The 25,919-nt window shown below is 38.2% G+C and overlaps 1 protein-coding gene across 14 annotated transcripts in view; it reads right to left on the bottom strand.

Moving 5' to 3' along the window:
* The window catches only part of LOC129037293 (protocadherin alpha-C2), a 224,925-nt gene that overhangs the window by 40,830 nt on the left and 158,176 nt on the right, over positions 1-25,919 (bottom strand). The window contains exon 1 of one of the 14 annotated variants that reach the window (XM_054489269.2): positions 1,655-4,636. The exons of 12 other annotated variants lie outside the window; for them this stretch is intronic. In XM_054489269.2, coding sequence (XP_054345244.1) covers positions 1,655-4,219 — 2,565 coding nt within the window. In that variant the 5' untranslated portion in view covers positions 4,220-4,636. Of the gene's footprint in view, positions 1-1,654; positions 4,637-25,919 lie in introns of those variants that run through there. One more of the 14 variants, XM_054489267.2, reaches the window with a different exon arrangement.

Raw genomic sequence — 25,919 nt, 5'->3', positions numbered from 1 at the left:
TTTATTCCCCCGTTTTTCTTAATCTGCAATCTGCCTCCCGTGGTTTCTCGGCATTGACTAACACCAGGCACTTCTGATAAATGAATAAATCTATCCAAAATGTCCATGAGAAAAATCTACTCTCAATCAGGAATGGGAACTTTTGTGCCTGTGCATTACATTCCTCAAGATTACCATGAACTTGAAATGTGACAATATGGATATTACATACAACATGTATGTACAGCAATGTCAATGAAAATATATTGCAAAAAATAGGGGAGAGACAAATATTGTTCACACATTGTGTAGTAGCTCTAAAAGCCCTTTCTACAAAGTAGTTATTTGGAAAGATAACAATTCATCACTATTTATGGTACAAAATTTTGGCTTTTGAAATCCAAGTTTTAAGTATCACAAAGCATATCTCTGTTATTTCAAGCATACATAAGGAGACAAGCACACAACACACACACACACACATATTCATCTACTTTCTAATAATTTGTGTATATTCTTCATAATAACGAACAAGCTGGCCTTATACCTACTTAAATCTCAAAACTAGTGCATATACTAACACCTGCCTCTACACCTTACTGTAGGGTAAGCCACCCACTTTCCAAGCCAGCCTTTTGAAGCTATAGCAAATCAAATTTTAGATCCAGAAAATGAATGCATGCTTTGCAAGTACTGTCATTTAACTTATAGACATGAAGGACTTGAAAAGGCTACTTTACATCTCATCAAAACCATAGAAATTGTCAACAGAAAATCAGAAGATTACCGGCTGCATTTAAGCTAAATTTAGGGAAATCCTCTTACAATGAATTCAGAGTATGCCAAGAAAGGTGACTATTGAAAAATTCTTTTTCCCTTCTCTTCCTTCTAATCCCCACTTGTCTTGGTCTTCACCATCCTCTCACACCCCTAATCCACTCATTCTAATACCTCCCTGGACCAACCAGACAAATTGGTACTTAATCTCTCTGCCTTACCATCATCCACTCCCTCTGACAGCCCCCTACAGAAGAGTTGCCACATCATACAGCCAAAGCAAACTTTAGCTTCAGTATGATGTCTAAATACTATAGCTTTATCACTCGTGACATGCATTTCCAGAGGATCCTATCACAGGTTCAGTGCAAGTACCAGAAATATTAACTAGATAATTTCCACTGTAGACAGTCCAGAGTATAAACAGAGACAGCAGATAGTGATGACTATGATAGCTCCTAGAGGCCTCAGAGCTTTTTAAGAAACATCACTCATATAGGATTTCAAAAGAAAAATTTCCCTGTAGATGATATAGCAGAGGCCATTTCTCCTTGAGTCTCATAACATTACTCCCTAAAACATAATCCCTATTCCAAGGCCTGTCCTGTTTCTCTACAAATCTGTGTTTTAGCATTAAATATTAAGACTAATCCTCACTTCTCAAACAATTTTATGGACAAGTCTTCATGCCTCTGAAAATGAAAAATAAAACAATTCTTTAGTGCTATTTTTCTAGAGAGGAAATAGCAGATTATGATCAAATTGTGGATACTATATATACTCAGTTTACCAGATAACTCTTGTCACTGTTAATGACTCAATAAAGCCAACCACAGGATATTGGGGGATGTGTAACAAATGCATGAGTTTGTAGAAGACCCCCTGACCACTATCTCACCTCATTTTGAGAAACAGCCTCGTTTTTGAGAATAATCAGGTTCCCAGCACTCTGACCACTTTGGCCTGTGAGGTTCCTGCTGTCAGTCACTGCTGCTTGGGCTCCCGAAGGCCCTGGTCCTGTCTGGGCCCCTGTATTGTAAAACATGAAAGTGTCACTCCCTGAGCCTGCTGTCAGACAGGCCTTGTAGCAGTAGGTCTTGGTGAGGGAGCCATTCCCTCGAACTTCAATGAAGTGAGGCTGCACTTTGAGGCCATGCGGTATCCTGGCATCAATATTGTTGTTGGCCTGTTTGTACAGTTCTGCAGGGGACCTTTCCCTTACTCCACAGAAGCCTCCACAGCATGCAGTGCCATACGCAGTGTAGCGGTAGCACTTGATGATGCTCAAAATGATGATTGTCAAAAGAAATATAAAAGACACTGTGCTTAATGCTATTATTAGATAAAGGGTAATTTCAGAGTATGTCCGAGGGCTCTTAACATGTCTCTGAGTGTCAGGGAGGATTTTGGAAACCCTATCCACCACAGCTACTGTAATGGCCACAGAGGCTGACAGTGATGGCTCTCCATTATCTCGGACCACCACGGTCAGGTTGAAAGTGCTACCACTCTCATCTCCCATCTTCCTGGTAGTCCTAATTTCTCCTGTGTGCAGCTCTACTTTAAAGAGGTCCAGGTCAGAAGTCTGGGCTAGATGGTAAAAAAGCCAAGCATTTTGCCCAGAGTCTGAGTCCATGGCTATGACTTTGGTGACCAGGTAGCCAGCAGGGGCAGTTCGAGGCACCATCTCGAAGGCTGCTGACGAGTTGGTTGAGGTAGGGTACAGAATGTGAGGGGCATGGTCATTCATGTCCACCACATACACGTTGGCAGTCACAGTGCTGCTCAGTGGTGGGCTCCCCTTGTCCTGAGCCTCCACAGTTACAAAGAACTCCCGAAACTTCTCATAGTCAAAGGAGTTGACAGCATAAAGGCTGCCACTGGCACTGTTAATGGAGACATAGGAGGTGACTGGCAGCCCTTGAATCTCCCTCTCCAGAAGGGAGTAGGTCACCTCTGCATTCTCCTTTTCATCTGGGTCTGTGGCTTGCACAGTACAGAGCAACACACCTGGCAAATTGTTCTCCTGTATGTAGATGGAATAGGAGTCCTCCAGGAAGCTTGGTGGATTGTCATTGATGTCAGAGATCTCAACCTTCAGTGTCCGCTGGGATGTGAGCTGTGGTATTCCCCCATCTGTGGCTGTCACCGTGATGTTGTAGACAGCTACCCGCTCTCGGTCCAGTGGGCCACTCACCACCAGTGTATAGGAGTTTCCAAAGCCATTCAGTCGGAAAGGCAGTGTGGCCTCCAGACCCAGGCTCACTTTCCGGTTGGGGCCTGAGTCTTGGTCATTGACACTGAGAACGGCCACAATGGTGTTGGGTGTAGCATTCTCAGGCACTGGGCTATAGAGGTCCGTGAGCACCACCTCTGGGGCATTGTCATTCACGTCCACGATGTCCACCAGCACCTTGCAGTGACCTGCCATGGGCACTGGACCCCGGTCAGTCGCCTGCACATAGATCTGGTAGGAGGAGGCTTCCTCATAATCCAGCCCCCCAATTACTCGCACTTCCCCAGTACTGGCATCTATGCTGAAGAGCTGCCTCTCCCGGTCCGACGTGTAGCTGCTCAAGGCGTACCTGAGCTCACCGTTGGAGCCCTCATCCGGGTCTGAGGCATTCAGCTTCACCACCAATGTGCCTGGGGGTGAGTCCTCCCGTAGCTGGACGCGATAAGTGGACTGGTCAAAGGCAGGAGAGTTGTCGTTAGTGTCCAGGACACGCACAGAGATCTGTGCCGTACCCGAGCGGGCTGGGATGCCCCCATCCACGGCTGTGAGAACCAGGTGGTGCAAGGCTGCCTGCTCCCGGTCTAGGCCCTTACGCAGCACCAGCTCAAGCACTTTACTGTTCTCCTGCAGGGGCTTAAGGTCCAGCTCGAAGTGCTCGCTGGGGCTGAGCTCGTAGGTCTGTACTGAGTTGGCGCCCACGTCGGGGTCCTGCGCACTCTCTATGTGAAAGCGCGCTCCAGGCGCCACCGATTCGCTTACCTGAAGCTGGTAGTTGGGCCGCGGGAAACGCGGTGAGTTGTCGTTGATGTCCAGTATTTCCACCTCAACGGCGCTCACCGCCACGGGGTTGTGCGCCAGCACTTCCAAGCTGAGCAGGCAGCGAGGCCGCTGCTCACACAGCGCCTCCCGATCAATGCGCTCGTTGACGAAGAGCGCTCCACTCGTCAGGTCCAGCTCCAGGTAGCGCGGACTGGGCGCACCCAGATGGTTGATGCGCAAGCAACCCGGCCCCAAGCGCCGCAGCTCGAGCCCCAGCGCGCGAGCCACGTTGCCCACGAGCGCGCCGGGTGCCTGCTCCTCTGGCACGGAGTATCGCAGCTGGGAGGCCGCTGGGCCCGGTAGCAGCAGCAGCAACAGCAGCAGGAGAGGCAGTAGCAGCAGCCAGGGCATGGGCCGCCGGAGCCGTGGATGCTCTGTCGCCGCAGGTCTGGTGCCCGCCTGCTCCATAGCCTCTGGCCGCGGCGGAGGCAGCCGGGCAGGGCCGGAGGCGGCAGCTTCCCCAGCCGTGCTCCACGCCCGGGCCCCGCCTCCGCTCGTGCCACCCTGCGCCCGCTCCCCCACCGCTCACGCTCTAGCAAACGCCTGGGGCCGCTCCCTCCGTAGGCCCTCCCAAGGGCTCCTGGCCCCACCGCCCTCGCTGACTCCCCATATTCCAGCTCCTCCGCTCGCCTCCGAGTCGCTCAACCCGGCTCGGCTTCCTGCTGCTGCTGCCGCTACCGCTCCAGGGGGAGGCAAAAGGAAGCAGAAGGGGAGAAGGAGGGGGAGGGGGAGGAGGAAAGGGAGGGGTAGGAGGGCTCAGCAAGTCCTCTGATTCCGCGCCGAAGTGGCGGACAGCGAACCCGGACTGCTCAGCCTCTCCAGCCCCATCTCCTTCACCCTGGACCTGCCGGATCCCAGCGGACCGCAGGAACACGGCCACTCCCTTTCGCCCTACCCCCACTGTCCAGTTCATCCAGTCTCCACCGTCTCTCCCCTGCTTAACGGGTCTTTAAGGAGATTAGTCTGGGAAAAGCAGTCAAGCCCCTAGAAGTCTGGCTATCAGCTCCCCAGGAAAAGATTTCCAAGCGCAATTCAGGAAAATAAACTGAGGGGCCTTAGCTAAGTATGGGCACCCGGGCGGCGGATCTAACATTAAAAGGAAACAACGCAGGGGGAGGCGCTCTGGGGTTACTGGCGATGGGAACCATTCACCTGACTCCCACATCTTCCCCGGACACTCTTAAGTACTGCAGAAAGTGCTCAACTCCTAGGGCAAAAGGAGGGGGATGGCAAATGCTGCCCTCTTTCCAGGAGCAAGCCTAAAACCAGCATCCTGGGATCCAAGACTCAATTCTGCTCTCGACCAAGTGGCCCTTACTTTCAGTGTGTGCCTTGGCAAATAACCAATATTTAAATGTTTAAAATGCTCTGTTTAAAAAAATAGTCTCCATGAAGCTGTAGGCAAATCTATTATTTGACCCATTTTGGCGACAATGGGGAAAATCTGGTAAAATTTTTAAAGAGATTCTTCTCTCAAGTTTTTCTAATCTTGCTTCAAATCTTTTTCATTTATCACCCGAGACATTTTCTTTCAAGATTGATTTAAAATTTTTTCTTTAATGGATGACAATGTCTTTAAGAGTCTGCAAAACCCTTAAATCAAGAGCGTTACTGTTGATCTCCTAAGCCAGGCTGGAATTTGGATTCCATTAATGCTTTGCAGTTAAAAAAAAAAAAAAAAATCTGCTGTCATTAAGCAAAATGTGGGAGTCTGGGATTTATCTTACAATAACCAGCAATTTCAATGACTGCAGCTTATCTTCGTTAAATATAAGACTCCTTAGACTTCTGTTCTTCTGTGTCCCCAAGTTTCCTCTTGTACTGCTATAGAGGCAACGCAGAGACAACAAATTCACTTAAGTAAAAGAGAAGGCAGAAGATCAGAGGAAATCTTTCCATGCTGTGTCATTGCCTCTGCTGCTCAGTTCTGAATATTCACTCTTCCCAGGTTCTCACATTTCTTCCACAGGAATTTGAAATCTATTGCCTCATGTGCAAAAAAAGGACTCACTAAAACGTCCTTTCTCTTCATCTGCCAGTATTCTCTCATTCGTAGATCTTCCTCTATGGGTCATTTTCTAGCTATGGACTGGAACAAAGTCAGATTGAGACCTGACATTTGGCATGCTTCCCTCCTAGAGCGGACGGTTAAAGGAGCCAAGGTTGTGATCCTGACACCCAGAATTCAAAGGCCTGAACTAGCACATCCCTTCGTTCCACCGACCAAGCACACTCACTATCAGTGCTCCACTACCTAGCCAGTGTTATTTCAGAGAAACGCTCAGCCTCCTCCTATCACTGCTGCTTCTTATTTGTCCTCTTTGTTTCCTCAAGGGTACAGAATAGGAAGCAATTTTCATTAAAAATCTATTCCTGTCTCCTTTCTTGGGTCTCTGGCTTCTTCCTCTTCTCTCTGCATCCTCCCCAAACATCCCTACAATAATTCTGTCTCAGTTTGCTGTGGTAATTTGATCTCAGAGGCCTTAATCTCTCAAGTGCACAAATTGTGGACCTGGCCTATGTCCTCACCCATTACTTGTTTCTGAAAATAAATGGCTTATAAGTGGAATCAAGTTGTAAGTTGTCAGGAAAAGTGATCTTTCCTCCCCTCATCTCCTCCCAGCCCTCCGAGTCGCTGCCATCTCTGCACACAGCTCAGAGACCTGGCCACTGGGTATTGAACAGGCATAGACCTGTGACTGTGAAAAAAATCATAGGCACTCAAGGAAGAGATTACAGTGGCAGAGGCTTGGTGATTTTTTAATGGAAGCCCCCAAATGTCATGTCCTAGGAGAAAAACCAGGACTCTCCCCTTTCAGCACTCTTGTCATCTTCCATCAAGGACACCTGCCAGGTTGTCCATTATGCTGTTTTAGGCCCTGTAGGTATTTAGCTCCAACTAGAATTTACTGCCTTAATTATTAAGGAGTCAAACATAAAGCCAACACAATCAGCCTCATTTTGAAAGACATTGTACTAAAGAGATGGTATGCTCTATTTGGCACTATAATGATTTCGTTCCTCACACCATTATACTGAGGCTCCTGCCAACCTTACTAGTTGTTAGAATGTGATTGCTCAGACTGTTGTTAATTACCCTTTCTACAAATATTAACGCTAATGCCTTGACCACACTATTATGTATTCCTTTTCTTGGACCTTCAAGAACACCCTATTAAAAAGTAGAACACAGTAATTAGGAATATAGACTTTGGAGTCAGTCACACTCCTGCCAGTGACTAACTGTGTGGCTATGGACATGTTACTCAACCTAAGCTTCACTTTACTCATTTTAATTAAGGAAAACAATAGTAAGCAAAACTCACAGGGTTATTATTATGATTACATGAGAAAATGTATGTAAAGCAATTTGCACAGTGACTAGTTTAGTACATTATTGTTGCTGTCGTCGTGAAATACAACAATTTATTATCATCAGATAAAACCTTAGTTGGCAGTCTATATGTAGCATGGCCCTTTAGATATCAAACACAGATAAGCACATTTAACTATGCCATATAGGAAATTAACCATGATAGGGAAGATGTGTATGCAACAAAGTTAAGCTTTCCCAATTACTTCTAGAACTATATCTTACATTTTGAGAACAAAACCAAAAAACAGCCCCTTTTTATATCATGAAGTAAATGGGACTTCTGTTATGAGAACCCCTTCAAGAGATTTGTTTCCTCACAAGAGATTTACCTTTTTAGAAAACACAGAAATACTTTAGCAACAGAGTATGAAGTTAGTTCCTAAACATGCTGTAATCTACAGCATCCAGTATGGAGCTTGGCACAGAGGTGCTCAATTAATGTTCTTTGAAAAGAACTAAATTTACAAATTTATCTGTGTAATTCTAATACAAACAGCTTCTTATTTTCTCTCCTCCTTATACAATCTTACATACATTTCAAAGTCCAGATGAAAACCTACCTAATCCATGAAACAGTGTCTACTCTAAACACAAGTTTTTTTTTTCCATTTTCACAGTCTACAGAATATCTGTAAGATGGCATGTGTCATTTTAAAATTCATACAAATAATTTAATATTATCTCTTTAATTATAAGCAACCTGAAAGCAGGAGCCATATCTTATATTTCTGTCTCCTTCACAATGTAGAAACCCTTATAGACTCTCAATAAATGTTAATTGCTTCATTTTCTTCAGATCTTATTTTTAGTAAACTCAAGCTGCTACAGAAAAATTTCCTATATAGGGATAGAGCATATCTTATGGAGAGGAGGCTGAGAAGTATCTGTCAAATAGGGAAGGATCTAGTTTTCATTTTTTAATTTATGTATTTATGTTGCTCTACAAACTGAGCACAAGTTATATAATAAAAGAGAGACAAATGGTCATCTCTAATGTTTAGAGTTGTCCAAAGTAGTTTTTAAAAATTCAATCTTGTTAAAAACGAACAGGATTCCTGATCTTCATGCATCCCCAGAAGGAAAATACTTTCCAATATGATTATAGCATTATTTACACATAAAACATCCAGTGGATGGGAAGATGAAAAAGTTTTCACATAACTTGATGGCTAAATTTTTTCACATCTCCCTTCCTCCAGAAGAAATATCAGTCAAATATTTGGCATTAACAATTGGCTTTCAGGGGGAGATCCTCTACGTTTTTAGTTCTAAAAAACTAATATATTATTGACAGTTGGCTGAGGTGTCTGAAAATTGCTTAGAATAAACAAAGAGATTCAAGCCATAAGAGATTCAAGCCATCTTTGGATAAGTAACAATAAAAAGGGAGAGACAGGTTTGGGGCAGATTGTGTAATATTAACAGATAAAATCAAACTAGCCAGTATTGGGGGGGAGTTTTACCTCTTTATCAGTATTCTCAATTGAGATGGCCTAACAAGAATCATAGAATATTAAAGGTCGAGGTTTTTTTAATTATAAAATTCTTTTTCATTGAAGAAAATGGTTAAGTGAAACTTGAACCTCAAGATCAACAAGGAGATAGGAAGCATAAAAGTGATATAAGTGGCCGGGTGTGGTGGCTCATGCCTGTAATCCCAGCACTTTGGGAGGCCGAGGCCGAGGTCAGGAGATCAAGACCATCCTGGCTAACATGGTGAAACCCCGTCTCTGCTAAAAAATACAAAAAAATTAGCCAGGCGCGGTGGTGGGTGCCTGTAGTCCCAGCTACTCGGGAGGCTGAGGCAGGAGAATGGCGTGAACTCAGGAGGCGGAGGTTGCAGTGAGCCGAGATCATGCCACTGCACTCCAGCCTGGGTAACAGAGCGAGACTCCATCTCAAAAAACAAACAAACAAACAAACAAACAAAAAAACTGATGTAAGTAAGTCAAGTATCTGTGGCCAGATAAATGATCTTCCAAGGCACTGAAATAACTTACAGATGTGACTAGAGAACCCAATTTCCTATCTTTTAAAAAGTGCCATTAAGCTTGATATAAATTCCTTCAAAACTGTAATATTACTAAAGTGATTGTTTATGAGCACTTAGAAATGAAGGCATTCATACTAAGGACTACTCTGGCTTAATTAAAAACTGGTAACTTCAAACTAACCACATAGACCTAAGATTGTTTTTCATATGGGCATTTTATTTTCATTTACTAGAATCATTGCCAAAATAAATGCTTATCAAAACAAAATTTAAAAAAAGAAATGCTGCAGGAACAGTCAATCTAGAATTCGTGGAGACATTAAACAAAGTCTCCCAGTATACTCATGTGGACAAGATAAAGAAAGAAAGGCAGCTGCAAGACAGTGTAGTTAGGTGATTTTGTAATTGTTTAAATAACATGCCAAAAAGTGTTTATTAATGGAATAGTTCAACCTAGAAGGAGAATTCTAATGGGGGCTACAGGGATCCACTCTTGGTCTCTCAAGAAACATAGCCTGGTAAATCTTGTTCTTTAACCTCAAGAAACAGAGCCGTGGTAAAAAGAAGCTTCCTGGAGCTTCTGATAAATTCCGTCACCTTTTTGGGACCCAGTTTCTTCATCAATACCAACCTCATTAGGGTCCTGTGAGGAGTACATAAGGTTAGATATGTACTGAAATAATATGCCAACTCTTAAGTGCCAAGACAGTAGGATGCAAGGGGGTTGGGTGACCAAAGTCAACAATTACTTGATACTCTAGATATCCCATTCAACATTTTGTTAATGACTCAAAACAAGGAGGTAGCAAGTGTCCATGCCAGTCCAGCAGCAAATTGAGCACTTTTGGAACAAGAATTGCAACTGCCTAGGTTAAGCTATGTTTCTAATTCACTAAACTTAGTACCAATTTTCTATCTGAAACTCAAGATATGCCCCAAATTCATTAGTGTGTATTTCAGCTAATTTCTGGCTTATAGTTGCCATTAAACCTGTTCCAAGTTTCCATTCATCACTTGGGACCTCTCATTTTAATAGAAACCTTGTTTGGCCCTAGTTCTCCTCTGTAACTCTTGGGATTTTAGCCATGGACTAAAATAAGATGAGTATTTGGCACTAAAGAACACCCTCGTTCCCAAGTAGGTTTAAGCCAAAGCATTCATTGATTTGGATAGGGGTTTTAAAAATACATTTCAAAAACACATTAGATATTGTTGAAGTACCTTGAATTTGAACTGTTTTCCAACTGTTTTCCTAAGCTCAGTCTATATGAAGGCCACAGTTTCTCTTTCCTATACCCATTATGTTTGCTGCTTGGAACAAACAAACCTACACCTCTGTGAAAGAAGGATTGCTTCTCAAAATTATCCATACATATATCTAGAGTATCAAGTAATTGTTGACTTTTTGGGCACCCCCCCTTGCATCCTAATGTCTTGGCACTTAAGAGTTGGCATATTATTTCAGTACATATCTAACCTCATGTCTCCTCACAGGACCCTAATGAGGTTGGTATTGATGAAGAAACTGGGTCCCAAAAAGGTGACGGAATTTATCAGAAGCTCCAGGAAGCTTTTTTTTTTACCATGGCTCTGTTTCTTGAGATTCTGAAATAACATCTGACCACTACACATGCAACCCCTAACTTAAGAATTGTATTATCAGTCTCAAGCTATTCATATCTAAGTATTTCATAAGGAATACTATTGTTCCCACAACTACAAGTTTCTTTCTCTTTTAAAAACTTCAATTGAATCTTCTGTACATGTTTTTAATAATAAATAGCCAAACTTAACAAAATCATGATGCAAAATAGATTTGTACTTCATATCCCAACTTCTTTCAGTAACATCTACCTCCTACCTATGATATTCTGCCTAAGTAATGGGGCTTTACAAATGGCTTTGATTTTTCTGATATAAATCCCACTCATGTATTCCTTGATAGATTTTGCTACATAATTCCCTTAGCAGTTACAGGCATAATATATTATCATGTGGGTAAAATATAAATCCTCTAAATTAGCCATGTTAATATACACTGTTCTTACTGAATATTAAAATATACTTTAAGGCATTTTGATGAGATAATGTTATCTAAAAATTTTCCCTTTCAAAGCTCATTTTATTGAAATTATTTAGAAATGATTTACAAATTCTTCAATTTTGCTTCTGTGTTTTTTCTCTCTTTTTTTCTATCACAAGCAAGAAAAGCATATCATACTTGGCTGATAGAATTGAAACAAAAAAATCTAGTGCTGATTCTATTTATACAGCATCTCTGAATTAATGGTCTTAAAGATCTTAAAATTTTTTAGTTTGATCCATATGTAACAATATGCCTTAATTGATGCCAACTTCAGCTTTTCAGCACAAAATAGAAAAAAATACACAAATTCTCAGATCAATCAACACTTTATCTTAATTTGTGACTTTTTATTTGAGACAGGGTCTCACTCAGTTGTCCCGCTGGAATACAGTAGCATAATCAAAACTTATTGCAGCTTCAACCACCGGGCTCAGTGATGTTCCCACCTCAGGCTCCTGGGTAGCTGGAACTACAGTCATGCACTAACATGCCCAGATAATTTTTGTATTTTTTGTGAGGACAGCATCTCAGCATGTTGCCCAGACTGGTCCTGAACTCCTGGGATCAAGCAATCTGCCCACTTTGGCCTCCCAAAGTGGGCTCACCTCGCCCACCTTCGGACCCCTGCTGAATGTCCGAAACCAAGGATAATACTGAATTCTACATATACTGCATTTTTTCCTATACATATATACCCATGATAAAGCTTAATGTATAAATTAGGTACAGTAAAAGATTAACAACAATAACTAATAATAAAATAGAGCAATTATAATAATGTATTATAATATTATTACAAGTATGTGCCACCACACCCAGGCAGACTTTTCTATATCTATTATATATCTATTGGTCAATTCTTTTATAAACCCAGTAAACCAAAGACACTGGAATGATAACTTTAAGATATAAAAATTAAAACAGAATGGTTTGATAATTTACTAGAAATAGAAGGTTGATTTCAAACAGAAATGGGTAAAAATCTCACTTTCTCTCCTTCCAATTCAGTGTTACATTTATTATAACACAGTTGTCACTCTAGGATATTCAATATCCTTTATAATTAAAATTTCATCATAGCTTTCTGTGATTGGTTTTCTGCAGTACTCTCAAGCTGGACTAGTATTCCTTTGATCCAATTATCATAAGCTCATTTAAAATCTCAACTGTGTATGAAACATTTATTGGTTCATAAATCAATGTACACATAGGATATACTGGACAGCCATGCCTCCTAGGATATGTGGATTTAGTGCTCTTTAAGCCAGCATGAGTTGAAGAATAAAAGGTATTTTTAAATTATAAAAAGTCATTCTTTCCAAGCGTCAGTGATAATGTTTGATGACCTGTTAAGAAAATAGCAACATTCCTGATAAAGTCAGACTGTGAACTTCCTGTGATTTATTTTTTGAGCTCTAATTTATTTTAATTAAGTTCAATAGTATTTAAAATATATACTTCTTGTACCAAATTAAATTTGTTCAGAATTGTTAAAAGCAATGAAAGTGAAAGTCCTTTAAAATCTAATTCCCTTGTAGACTAGACCAGTAACAGATAATTGTATATCACTCCAGGCTTTTGATTATGCTATATAAATATACACACTGATACATTTTACCAAAATGGAACCACACTCTACACACTATTGTACAACTTTACTTTTTGCTTCTGTGTTTTTTCTCTCTTTTTTCTATTACAAGCAAAGAAAGCATAGTATACTTGGCTGATAGAATGGAAACAAAAAATCTGGCACTGATTCTATTTATACAGCATCCCTGAATTAATAGTCTTAAAGATCTTTAAATCATTTAGCTTGATACATAGATAACAATATGCCTTGGTTGATGCCAACTTCAGCTTTTCAGCACAAAATAGGAAAAAAAATACACAAACTCTCAAATCAATTAACACTTTCTCTTAATTTGTGACTTTTTTTACTTAACATATATGATGAACTTAGTTTTTACTTAACATATATAATGAACATCTTTTCATGTCAGTATATATAATTCTGCTTCTTTCTTAATAAAAACTACATAATGTTCATTGTCTAGATATTTCATAATTAATTTTTACTCCGTGATTGAATATTTAAGTGCATTTCTGAAAGTGTGTGCATGTATGTGTCTGTGTGTTTATTCTGGGAAGTGCTTTGTTAAAAGTACAGTAGTCCCTCCTTTTCCACAGGGGATACTTTCTAAGATCCCCATTGAATGTCTGAAACCAAGGATAATACTGAATTCTATATATACTATGTTTTTTCCTATACATACATACCTATGATAAAGTGTAACTTATAAATTAGGCACAGTAAAAGATTAACAACAATAACTAATAATAAATTAGGACAATTATAACAATACACTATAATAAAAGTTATATGAATGTGGTGTCTCTCTCAAAATATCTTACTGTACTGTGCTCACCTATTTTCTGAAACTGCTCAAAGTGAAACTGCAGGTAAGGGGGGACTAGTGCTTACATATTTAAATTTTAGGTAGACATGCCAAAATGCTTCGCCAAATTTTTGTGCCTATTTATATTCCCAATCGGTGATCAATAAACCAATTTATATACTTATGATTTGTCTCCAAAATTCTTAGTTCATAGTGTAGTAAAGAAACACAGAGAATCATGTCCATAGCAATATTTCATTTTCCTTAATAAAAAGCCCTTAGTCACATTTATAATTTATTTTATATGACTCCCATAAATATCTAAATGCTCACTGAGAAATTCAGACCACTTCCTTGAATTTATTTTACTTAAATTGACTGATTAATTACAGTGTTTTAATGTAAATTTTATCCTATATCCAGCAAGATTAAAGTTTATACCTTTAAGAATATGCATTCATTGATATCTAACTTTTCACACATTCATTCAACCATTTAACCCAAGATCTAAAAATATTAAATTCAAAATTTAAGCAATAATAAATAGCCCACCAACCAAACAAAGCCCAGGACCAGACAGATTTACAGCTGAATTCTATCAGAGGTACAAAGAGGAGCTGGTACCAATTCTTCTGAAGCTATTCCAAACAATGGGAAAGGAGGTACTCCTCCCTAACTCATTTAGGGCCAGCATCATCCTGATACTGAAACCTGGCAGAGATACAACAAAAAGGAAAACTTCCAGCTAATATCCCTGATAAGCATCAATGCAGAAATCCTCAATAAGATACTGGCAAACCAAATCCAGCAGCACATCAAAAAGCTTATCCACCATGATCAAGTAGGCTTCATCCCTGGGATGCAAGACTGGTTCAACATATGCAAATCAATAAATGTAATTCATCACATAAGCAGAACTAAAGACAAAACCCATATGATTATCTCAATGGATTCAGAAAAGGCCTTCGATAAAATTCAACATCCCTTCATGTTAAAAATGCTCAATAAACTAGGTATTGAAGGAACATACCTCAAAATAATAAGAGCCATATATATGACAAACCCACAGCCAATACCACACTGAATGGGCAAAACCTGGAAGCATTCCCCTTGAAAACCAGCACAAGACAAGGATGCCCTCTTTCACCACTCCTATTCAGCATAGTATTGGAAGTTCTGGCTATGGCAATTAGGAAAGAGAAAGAAATAAAGGGTATTCAAATAGGAAGAGAAGAAATCAAATTATCTTTGTTTGCAGATGACATGATCCCATATCTGGAAAACGCCATTGTCTCAGCCCAAAAGCTTCTTAAGCTGATAAGCAACTTCAGCAAAGTCTCAGGATACAAAATCAATGTGCAAAAATTGCTAGCATTCTTATACACAAACAACAAGCAAGTAGACAGCCAAATTATGAATGAACTCCCATTCATAATTGCTACAAAGAGAATAAAATACCTAGGAATACAGCTAACAAGGGAAGTGAAGGACCTATTCAAGGCGAATGACAAACACTGCTCAAGGAAATCACAGTGGACACAAACAAATAGAAAAACATTCCATGCTCATGGACAGACAGAATCAGTGTTATGGCCATACTGCTCAAAGTAATTTATAGATTCAGTGGCACTCCTATTAAACTTCCATGGACATTCATCACAGATTTCGAAAAAACTATGTTAAAATTCATATGTGTATTAATCTGTTCTCACATTGGTATAAAGAACTGCCTGAGACTGGGTAATTTATAAAAGAAAGAGGTTTAATTGACTCACAGTTCAGCATGGCTGGGGAGGCCTCAGGAAACTTACAATCACGGTGGAAGGGAAAGCAAACACGTCTTTCTTCACATGGTGGCAGGAAGGAGAAGTGCCAAGCAAAAAGGGAAAAGCCCTTATAAAACCATCAGACCTAATGAGAACTCACTCACTATCATGAGAACTGCATGGGATAACTGCCCCCATGATTCAATTACCTCCCACTGGGTCCCTCCCACAACATGTGGGGATTATGGGAACTGCAATTCAAGGTGAGATTTGGGTGCGGACACAGCCAAACCATATCAATATGGAACCAAAAAAGAGCCTTTATAGCCAAGCCGATCCTAAGCAAAAGAACAAAGCTGGAGGCATCATGCTACTTGACTTCATATATATCACAAAACTACAGTAACCAAAACAGCACGGTACTGGTACAAAAGCAGACACATAGACCAGTGGAACAGAATAGAGAACTCAGAAATAACACCACACACCTACAACCATCTGATCTTCAACAAACCTGACAAAAACAAGCAATGGGGAAAAGATTCCCTATTTAATAAATGGTGCTGGGAGAATTGGTTAGCCATATGCAGAAAATTGAAACTGGACCCTTTCCTTACATCTTATACAAAAATTAACTCAAGATTAATTAAAGACTTAATTCATAAAAGTATGAAACTATAAAAACCCTAGAAGAAAATCTATGCAATACCATTCAGGACATAGGCACAGGCAAAGATTTCATGACAAAAGTGCCTAAAGCAATTTCAACAAAAGCAAAAATTGACAAATGGGATCTAATTAAATTAAAGAGCTTCTGCACAGCAAAAGAAACTATCATCAGAGTGAAAAGACAACCTACAGAATGGGAGAAAAACTTTGTAGTCTATCCATTTGACAAAAGTCTAATATCCAGAGTCTACAAAGAACTTAAACAAATTTACAAGAAAAACCCAAACAAGCCCATTAAAAAGTGGGCAAAGTACATGAACAGACACTTCTCAAAAGAAGACAGTCATGCAGCCAACAAACGTGTGAAAAAAACCTCAACATCACTGATCATTAGGTAAATGCAAATCAAAACCACAATGAAATAGCTTCTCACACCAGTCAGAATGGCAATTATTAACAAGTCCAGAAATAACAGATGGAGAAAAAGGAACACTTTTACACTGTTGGTGGGGGTGTAAATTAGTTCAATCATTGTGGAAGACTGTGTGGTGATTCCTCAACGATCTAGAGGCAGAAATACCATTTGACCCAGCAATCCTATTACTGGGTATGTACCCAAAGGAATATAAATCATCCTATTATAAAGATACCTGCATGTGTATGTTCATTGCAGCACTATTCACAATAGGAAAAACATGGGATCAACCCAAATGCCCATCAATGATAGACTGGATAAAGAAAATGTGGTACATATACACCATGGAATACTATGCATCCACAAAAAGGAACAAGATCTTGTCCTTTGCAGGGACATGGATGGAGCTGGAAGCCATTATCCTCAGCAAAATAATGCAGGAACAGAAAACCAAACACCACATGTTCCCACTATGTGTGGGAGCTGAATGATGAGTACACATGAAAATATGGAGGGGAACAACACACACTGGGGCCTGTTGGGGTAGCAATGGGAGGGAGAGCATCAGGAAGAATACCTAATGGATGCTGGGCTTAATACCTAGGTGATGGGTTGATCTATACAGCAAACTACAATGGCACATGTTTACCTGTGTAACAAACTTGCACAACTAGCACATGTACCTCAGAACTTAAAAGTTGAAGAAAAAAATAAATAAATATTAAATTTAATTCTTGGATAAATGTAATGTTAAGCGAAAATTTCAAAACACAATGTCTGAAGCTCAGTCTAGTAGATCAAAGTAAGCTCATAATAAACAGACCCTTCCAGAGATAACAACTGTAGCCTCTGGCCAAAATACATAAAGCAAATATCTAAGGACTCTGGAGAATAAGCAAAAGCAGGCAGTTTTGGGGGAGGAGGGCACTAAAACTTGGAGAAAAGAATCAGCATGAAGTGCGTTTCCTGTTTTTGTTGCTTTGGCCTAATAGCTGATCAAGGTTGTGACACAGCATGAGGAAGCTAAAACTCTGACAGATAATCCTTAGTTTCTCCAGTTTAAGGACAAAGGGACGGAGCCAGGAGCAACAGCACTGTAATCCACAACTGAAAGGGGTAGGAAATCCTTGAGTGCACAAAGCAAAAGAAGGTGAGCCCTAAATTCTATGATCAAATTCTTCTCACATCTCTGCTGTCCCTGAATCACATATAAAGAGCAAAGGCTAAAGCTAAAAGAACTAAACTGAAGTTTGAACTACCCAGCAGAAGCAAGAGAGATTTTGCATTTTAGTCTAATCAAGTTTGTTCTCTACTAAAACAAAAATGTCAACACCCTTCATAGAAATAAAACAGTGATATGGTTTAGATCTGTGTCCCTGCCCAAATCTCATGTCAAATTGTAATCCCCAGTGTTGGAGATGGGGCCTGGTGAGAGGTGATTGGATCATGGGGGTGGATTTCCCCCTTAATGTTGTTCTCATAATAGTGACAGAGTTCTCATGAGATCTTGTTGTTTAAAAGTGTGTATCACCTCCCCCTTCTCTCTCTCTTGCTCCTGCTCCTGCCATGTAAGATGAGCCTGATTTCCCTTTGCCTTCCACCATGATTGTAAGTTTCCTGAGGCCTCCCCAGAAGACAAGCAGATGGCCAGCATCATGCTTCCTGTACAGCCTGCAGAACTGTGAGCCAATTAAACTCTTTTCTTCCTAAATTATCCAGTCTCAGGTGTTTTTATAGCAGTGTGAGAAAAGACTAGTACAGAAAATTGATACTGAGAGTGGGATATTGCTATAAAGATCCTGAAAATGTGAAAGTGACTTTGGAACTGGGTAACCAGGCACAGGTTGGAATAGTGTGGAGGGAAGATGAGGGAGAGCTTAGAACTTTCTAGAGACTACTTGAATGATTGGGACCAAAGTGCTGATAGTGAAATGGACAAAGAAGTCCAGGCTGAGGAGGTCTCAGATGGAGATGAGGAACTTACTGAGGACTGGAGCAAAGGTCACTTTCCTTATGCTTTAGCAAAGAGCCTGGCTGTATTATGCCTGTGCTGTAGGAATCTGTGGAACATTAAACTTGAGAGTGATGAGTTTAGGGTATCAGGCAGAGGAAATTTCTTTCTTTTTTTTTTTTTTTTTTGAGATGGAGTTTCACTCTTGTTGCCCAGGCTGGAGTGCAATGGCTGTGAGAAGAGGGCCACCACCCTCAAGACCCCAAAATGGGAATCCACCAGCAGTTCTAAGCAGCTTGCACACTGTGCCTGGAAAAGCTGCAGGCATTCAACACCAACCCATGAGAGCAGTCGCGGGGGCTGAACCCCACAAAGCCACAGGGGTGGAGCTTCCCAAGGCCTTGGGAGGCCACGGTCACACGAGTGTGCCCTGGATGTGAGACATGGAGTCAATGAAGATTATTTGGAGATTTAAGATTTAATAACTGCCCTACTGGATTTCGGACTTGCATGGGGCCTATGATCCTTTCTTTTGGCTGGTTTTTCCCTTTTGGAACAGGAGTATTTACCCAATGCCTGTACCCGCACTGTATCTTGGGAGTAACTAACTTGTTTTTTATTTTACAGGCTCATAGGTAGAAGAGAGTTGCCTTGTCTCAGATGAGACTTTGGACTTTGGACTTTTGGCTTAATGCTGGAATGAGTTCAGACTTTGAGGGACCGTTGGGGAGGGATAATTGTATTTTGCAAGGTAAGAACGCCATGAGATTTCATGAGGGGCGGGGGCAGTGGCAGAATGACATGGTTTGGATCTGTGTCTCCGCCCAAAGCTCATGTCACATTGTAATCCCCAATTTTGTAGGCAGGCCCTGCTGGGAGGTGATTAGATCATGGGGCAGGTTTCTCCGTTGTTGCTATTCTCATAACAGTGAGAGAGATCTCGTGAAATCTGGTTGTTTAAAAGTGCATAGCACTTTCCCCTCCCTTGCTCCTGCACCGGCCATGTAAGATGAGCCGCTTTCCTTTTGCCTTCCACCATGATTCTTGAAGGCTCCCCAGAAGCCAAGCAGATGGCCGGCATCGTGCTTCCTACAGCCTGTGGAACTGTGAGCCAATTAAACCTCTTTTCTTTATAAATTATCCAGTCTTGGGTGTTTCTTTATAACAGTGCAATAATGGACTAATACAAACAGAATGACGAATCTCAAGAATAACACATTAATAATATCAAGATATAATCCAAAATTACCTAACATAGAATACCAGAAAAATGTGATGCATTCCTAAAGGTAAAGACCATCAAGAATCCAAACCTGAGATGACACAGATGTGGGAATTAGCGGACAATGACTTTAAAGTAGCTACTATAACTATATTCAATAAGATAAAGGAAAACATATTGGTAAGGAATGAAAATAAAGGAAATCTTATCAGAAAAAAAGGAAAATATAAAAAAGCCAATGGAAATTTTAGCAATAAAAATATAATATTTGAAATTAAAATTCACTTCCTGATCTTGGGAAAAATGGAGCTAAAAGAGGCAAAAGTCAATGAATCTGAAAATAGATCAATAGAAATGATACAATCTGAAGAAAAGAAAAAGAACTGAAATAAAATAAAAATAAAATAAATCTCAGAGACCTATGGAACAATATAGAATATACAAGAATATGACAGAAATGTATAGTCTTAAAGGACCAAACTTTAACCCTACTATGGTAAAACCAGACAATGTTTTAAAAGTACCATATGTATGTAATTGGAGTCCAGAAAGGATAGAGAGAAATTAGGATTAAAAAATTTAAGGATATAAGGAACAAAAATTTGTCAAATTTGGTTAACAATATACGTTTACATGTTTGATAAACTCAGCCAACCCTAAACAGGATAAAAATTAAAAAAAGCATAAATAAGCACATCATAGTCAAACTTCTAAACCAAAGGTAAGTAGAAAACCTTAAAATATGTGTCCTCCCAGCCATGCAAGAGCAACAAAAACAATCATATTGCACACAGGGAATAATGACTTAAATGACTATATACTTCTCATCAGAAACTATGAGCATTAGAAGACAGTAGAATAACATTTTTTTAATGTGGAAGAAAATAAAATCTGTCAATCCCCCAGAATTCTATATCATTCAAATGCAAGATAAACAGATCTTCAGATAAAGGAAAACTAAGATAAATCACTTCAGCATATATACATTACAAAAAGTGCTAAATAAAGTTTTTCAGGTTGAAGCAAAAAGACATTATGGATAAACTCAGCTCTTTAGGAACAAATTAATGGCACTAGAAATGGTAAATGACTAGGTAAACAGAAATGACTATTTTTTTCCTTCTTAATTCTCTAAAGTACATAATAATTGATTAAACAAAAATTATAACTGTGTCTTGTGGGTTTTGTATTGTATGAGATTTAATACAAATGAAAACTATAGCATAAGCAATGACACAGGAAGAGCTAAATAGTCTTATATGGTTGTAACTTTTCTATATTTTATGAAGGTTGTACACTATTAAGTGGACTGAGAAAAGTTAAGTACGTATGCTGTAATCCTTACAGCAACCACTAAAAAATGCAAATTAAAAAAATCTAAAAATAGTTATATCTAAAAATTAAAAGAGATTCTGAGGAATACCCAAATAATTCAAAAGACAATAGATAAGGGGAAACAGAAGAACAAAATCAGAGGGGACAAATAGAAAGCAAATAATGTATTGAAGGACACAAACCTAAACATATCAATTATTACACTAATGTGAATGGGCTAAGCACTTCAGTTAAAAAGCAGATATTATCAAAATGGGTAAAACATCAAGATCCAACAATATGCTTCTACAAGGGCATAATTTAAAGAAACAAAAGTAAAATGAACAAAAAGCAATATGCCATGAAAACAGAAAACATGAGACTAGAATGGCCACATTAATACCACACAAAAGCTACTACAAGAAAAAAAGTATGACCAGCAACAAATAGATATTTTATGAAGATAAAAGGATCAATAAATCAGGAAATTATAATAATCATCAATGTGTGTGCCTAATAACAGGGCTTCAAATTACATGAAGAAAAATGGGCACAAAGAGTTAAACACAATGATGATAGGTGATTTTTAACACTGCTCTCTGAGCAATTGATAGGACAACTAGACAAAAAAATAAGGACACAGAAAGTCTGGATAACAAGAATTTATATTTATAAATCATTACACCCAACAATTACAGAATATACATTCTTTTCAAGTGCACGTGATATGTTCATCAAGATAGACTGTTGCTGGGCCACAGAACAAGTCTAAACAGATTTTTAAAAGACTGAAATCATGCAGAGTATGTTCTCTGACCAAAAAAGAATTAGATTAGAAATCAAAAGCAACAAGATAGCTAGGAAAACCAAAAATATTTGTAAACTTGATCACACTCCTAAGTAATAAATGGGTGAAAGAGTTGAATCATAATGGAAATTAGAACATACTTTTAAATGAATAAAAATAAAAACATCACATATAAAAATTAGTAAAATGCAAATAAAGCAGTTCATACTAACAAATTCATGGGTTTAATTTTTTTATATTAGAAGAAGTGTCAGTTACCTAATCAGTTACCTAAGAATCCACTTAAAATCTAAAAGAGAGCAAAGTAAACCCGAAGTAATATAAGAAGGCAAATATTACAGACAAAGGCAGAAATTAATGAAATAGAAACCAAAACAATAGAAAATATATCAACAAAGACAAAAGCTGGCTATTCGAAAAAAATCAACAAAATTGATAAATTCTCAGCTAGACTTATTGATAAAAAAAAGAGGATAGAACACAAATCACCAATATCAAAAATGAAAAAGATGTTATCACTAGAGATTTTACAGACGTTAAAAGATGAGAGAATATTATTAACAACTTTGTGCCAAAAAATATGATAAATTGAATGAAACTGACAAATCCTTTAAAAAATACAACTTAACAAAATTGACAGAGCATGAAATAAAATATAAATAGTGTTTTCATTTTTAATAGAAAGTCTATGAAAGAAATTGAATTCATTATCAGAAACTTTCCCTAAAAGAAAACCCCTGGCACAGAATGTTTCACTGAAGGAAGAAATAACACCAATATTACACAACCTTTCAGAAAATAGAGGAAGGAACACCTCCTAAGTCATTTTATTAGGTTAGAAATACTAAAACCTAATGAAAACATTACCCCTCAAGAAGAAAAGATATTCTTTACAAAATTATTTACAGATATTCTACATGAACACAGATGTAAAAATATTTACTAAAATACAAGTTAAATCTAACAATGTTTGAAAAGATAATATATCATGACTAAGTGGGATTTACCCTAGGAATGGAAGGTTTTTTCCAACATTCAAAACTCAATTAGTGTAATCCAACATATTAGTAAAATGAAGAAAAATCATATGCTCATATCAATAGATTAAAAGAAAATTAATGAAATTCAACAATGAATCATGATAAAACTCTGAGCAAACTAGAAAGAAAAGGGTACTTCCTCAATTCAATAAAGCATTTGGGAAAAACCTATGAGTAGCACATACTTAATTGTAAAATATGGAACACTTTTCTCATAAGATCAGGGTTAGGCAAGAATGTCTGCTCTCACCACTTCTGTTTATATTGTCCTGGAAGTCCTAGCCATTATAATGGCAAAATAAATAAATAAATATTAATATTGGAAAGGAAGAAATAGTCTGTTTGCAAATTAAAAATCTGTTTAAAATCCATTTACAATAGAATTTTTTAAACCATAAAATACATAAGAATAGGTATTACAAAAAACTTTCGAAACCTCAATACTTAAAACTACAAAACATGCTAAGACAATTTTTTAAAGACCCAAGTAAATGGAGGTATATATGTTCAAACGATCTGATGACTCAATATTGTTAAGATACCAAATCTTCCCTAAATTGATCTAAATGTTAAACACATTCCCAATAAAAATCCCAGCAGAATTCTTTGTAGAAATTGAAAAGTTGATTCTAAAATTTATATGAAAATTTAAATGACCTATAATAGCCAAAACAATGTTTACAAGTAGAACAAGGTTGGAGGATTTCACAGCTGATTTTCAAATTTATAAAGCTACAATATCAAGACAATCTACTTTTAGTGAAAGGATAAACATATATCAAAGGAATGAAATAGAGTCCAGAATTAAGCCCACACATTTATGATCAGCTGATGTTTTACAAAGATGTCAAGATAATGCAATAAAAAGAACAAGTCTTTTCAACAAATGGTACATTGGATTATCTTATTTGTTTTTCCTGTCATAAATGACAGGATTTTCTTTTTTTAAGGCTGTGTAGTATACCATGAATATATACCACATTTTCTACCCCGTGAAAGTAACTGTACATTTTATTATTTTTATTATTTTAATTGACACATACCTATTTATGGGCTACAGTCTGAAGTTTCAATACATATATACACTGTGTAATGATCAAATCAGGGTAATTAGTATATCCATTACCTCAAACATTTATCATTTCTTTGAAGTTAGAACACTCAAAATCCTCTACTCTATAATAGTTATTTTGAAATATACATTATTCTTAACTACACTCTACTGTTCAATAAAACACCAGAACTTACTCTTCCTATCTAATTGTAACTTTGTACCCATTGACCAACCTCTCCTCAACCTCTCCTCCTTACTACTGCCCTACCCATCTCTGGTAATCACTGTTATACTCTCTGCTTCTATAAGATCAGCTTTTTTACATTCCACATGAATGAGATCATGCAGTATTTGTCTTTCTGTGCCTGGCTTATTTCACTAAACATAATGCCCTCCAGATTCATCCATATTGTCACAAATGACAGGATTTCATTCCTTCTAATGGCTGACGAGTATTCCATTGTAGATATATATTTCACATTTTCTTTATCTATTCATCCACTATGAACATTTAAGTTGATTCTATATCTGAACTACCATGAATAATGCTGCAATGAACATGGGAGTGTGGATAGGTCTTTGACATACTGATTTCATTTCTTTTGGATATATACCCAGTAGTGGGATTGCTGGATAGTTGTTTCAGTCTCAATTTTTTGAGTAACCTCCATACTGTTTTCTATGATTGTACTAATTTACGTTCCTACCAACCGTGTGCAAGAGTTCCCTTTTCTCCACATCCTCTCCATCACTTGTTATCTTTCCTCTTTCAATAATAGCCATTCTACCAGGTGTGAGGTGATATCTCATTGGGGTTTTAATTCGCATTTTTCTGATGATTCATGATGTGGAACATTTTTTAGTATACCTGTTGGTCATTTGTGTGCCTTCTTTTGAGAAATGTCTATTCACATCCTTTACCCATCTTTTAAATCGTGTTATTTGTTTTCTTACTATTGAGTTGTTTGAGTTCCTTATATATTTGGTATGTTAACTCCTTATCAGATGTATGGTTTGCAAATATTTTCTCCCATTCTGTGGATTGTCCCTTCACTCTTGTTTTCTTTGCTGTGCAGGAGCTTTTTAGTTTGATGCAATCCATTAGTCTATTTTTGCTTTTATTACCTGTGCTTTCAGGGTCATATAAAAAACATCATTGCTCAGATCAGTGTTATTGATCTTTCCCACTGTGTTTTCTTTGTTAGTTTTACAATTTCAGGTCTATGTTTAAGTCTTTAAGCCATTTTGAGTTGACTTTTGTATACAGTGTGAGATAAGGGTCTAGTTTCATTTTTCTGCATCTGGATATCAAATTTTCCCGCCACCATTTATTGAAGAGACTGTCCTTTTTCCATTGTGTATTCTTGATACTTTTGTTGCAAATCAGTGGACAGTAACTATGTGGATTTATTTCTGGGCGCTGTATTCTGCTCCATTGGTCTACATGTCTTTTATGCCAGTAGCATGATGTTTTGATTATTATAGCTTTGAAGTATATTTTGAAGCCAGGTAGTATGATGTCTTCAGCTTTATTTGTTTGTATGTTTTGTTTTACTTATTTATTTACTTTGCTCAATATTGCTTTGGGTATTTGGGGTGTTTTGTGTTTCCATGCAAATTTTAGGAAAGTTTTTTATATTTCTGTAAAAAATTCATTGAAATTTTGATAGGAATTGTATTGAATTTGTATATTGCTTTGGGTAATATGGACATTTTAAACAGTATTAATTTTTCCAAGTTATGAACATAAAATATATTTCCGTTTATTTGTGTCTTCTTCAATTTCTTTCATCAATGTTTTAAAGTTTTCAACCTGCAGGTCTTTCATCCTCTTGGTTAAATTTATTCCTAAGTATTTTTATTTTCTCATAGCTATTGTAAATAGCATGGTTTTCTTGATTTATTTTTCAGACAGTTCAATAATGTATAGAAATGCTATTGATTTTTGTACATTGATTTTTTATCTTTCAACTTTATTTTGTTTATTAGTTCCAAGAGTGTTTTTGTGGAGTCTGTAG

Source organism: Pongo pygmaeus, chromosome 4 (assembly GCF_028885625.2).
Source record: "Pongo pygmaeus isolate AG05252 chromosome 4, NHGRI_mPonPyg2-v2.0_pri, whole genome shotgun sequence".
NCBI classification, from domain to species: Eukaryota; Metazoa; Chordata; class Mammalia; order Primates; family Hominidae; genus Pongo; species Pongo pygmaeus.
Note: the sequence above shows the minus strand (reverse complement) of the source record. Positions and strands in the feature narration are given on the sequence as shown.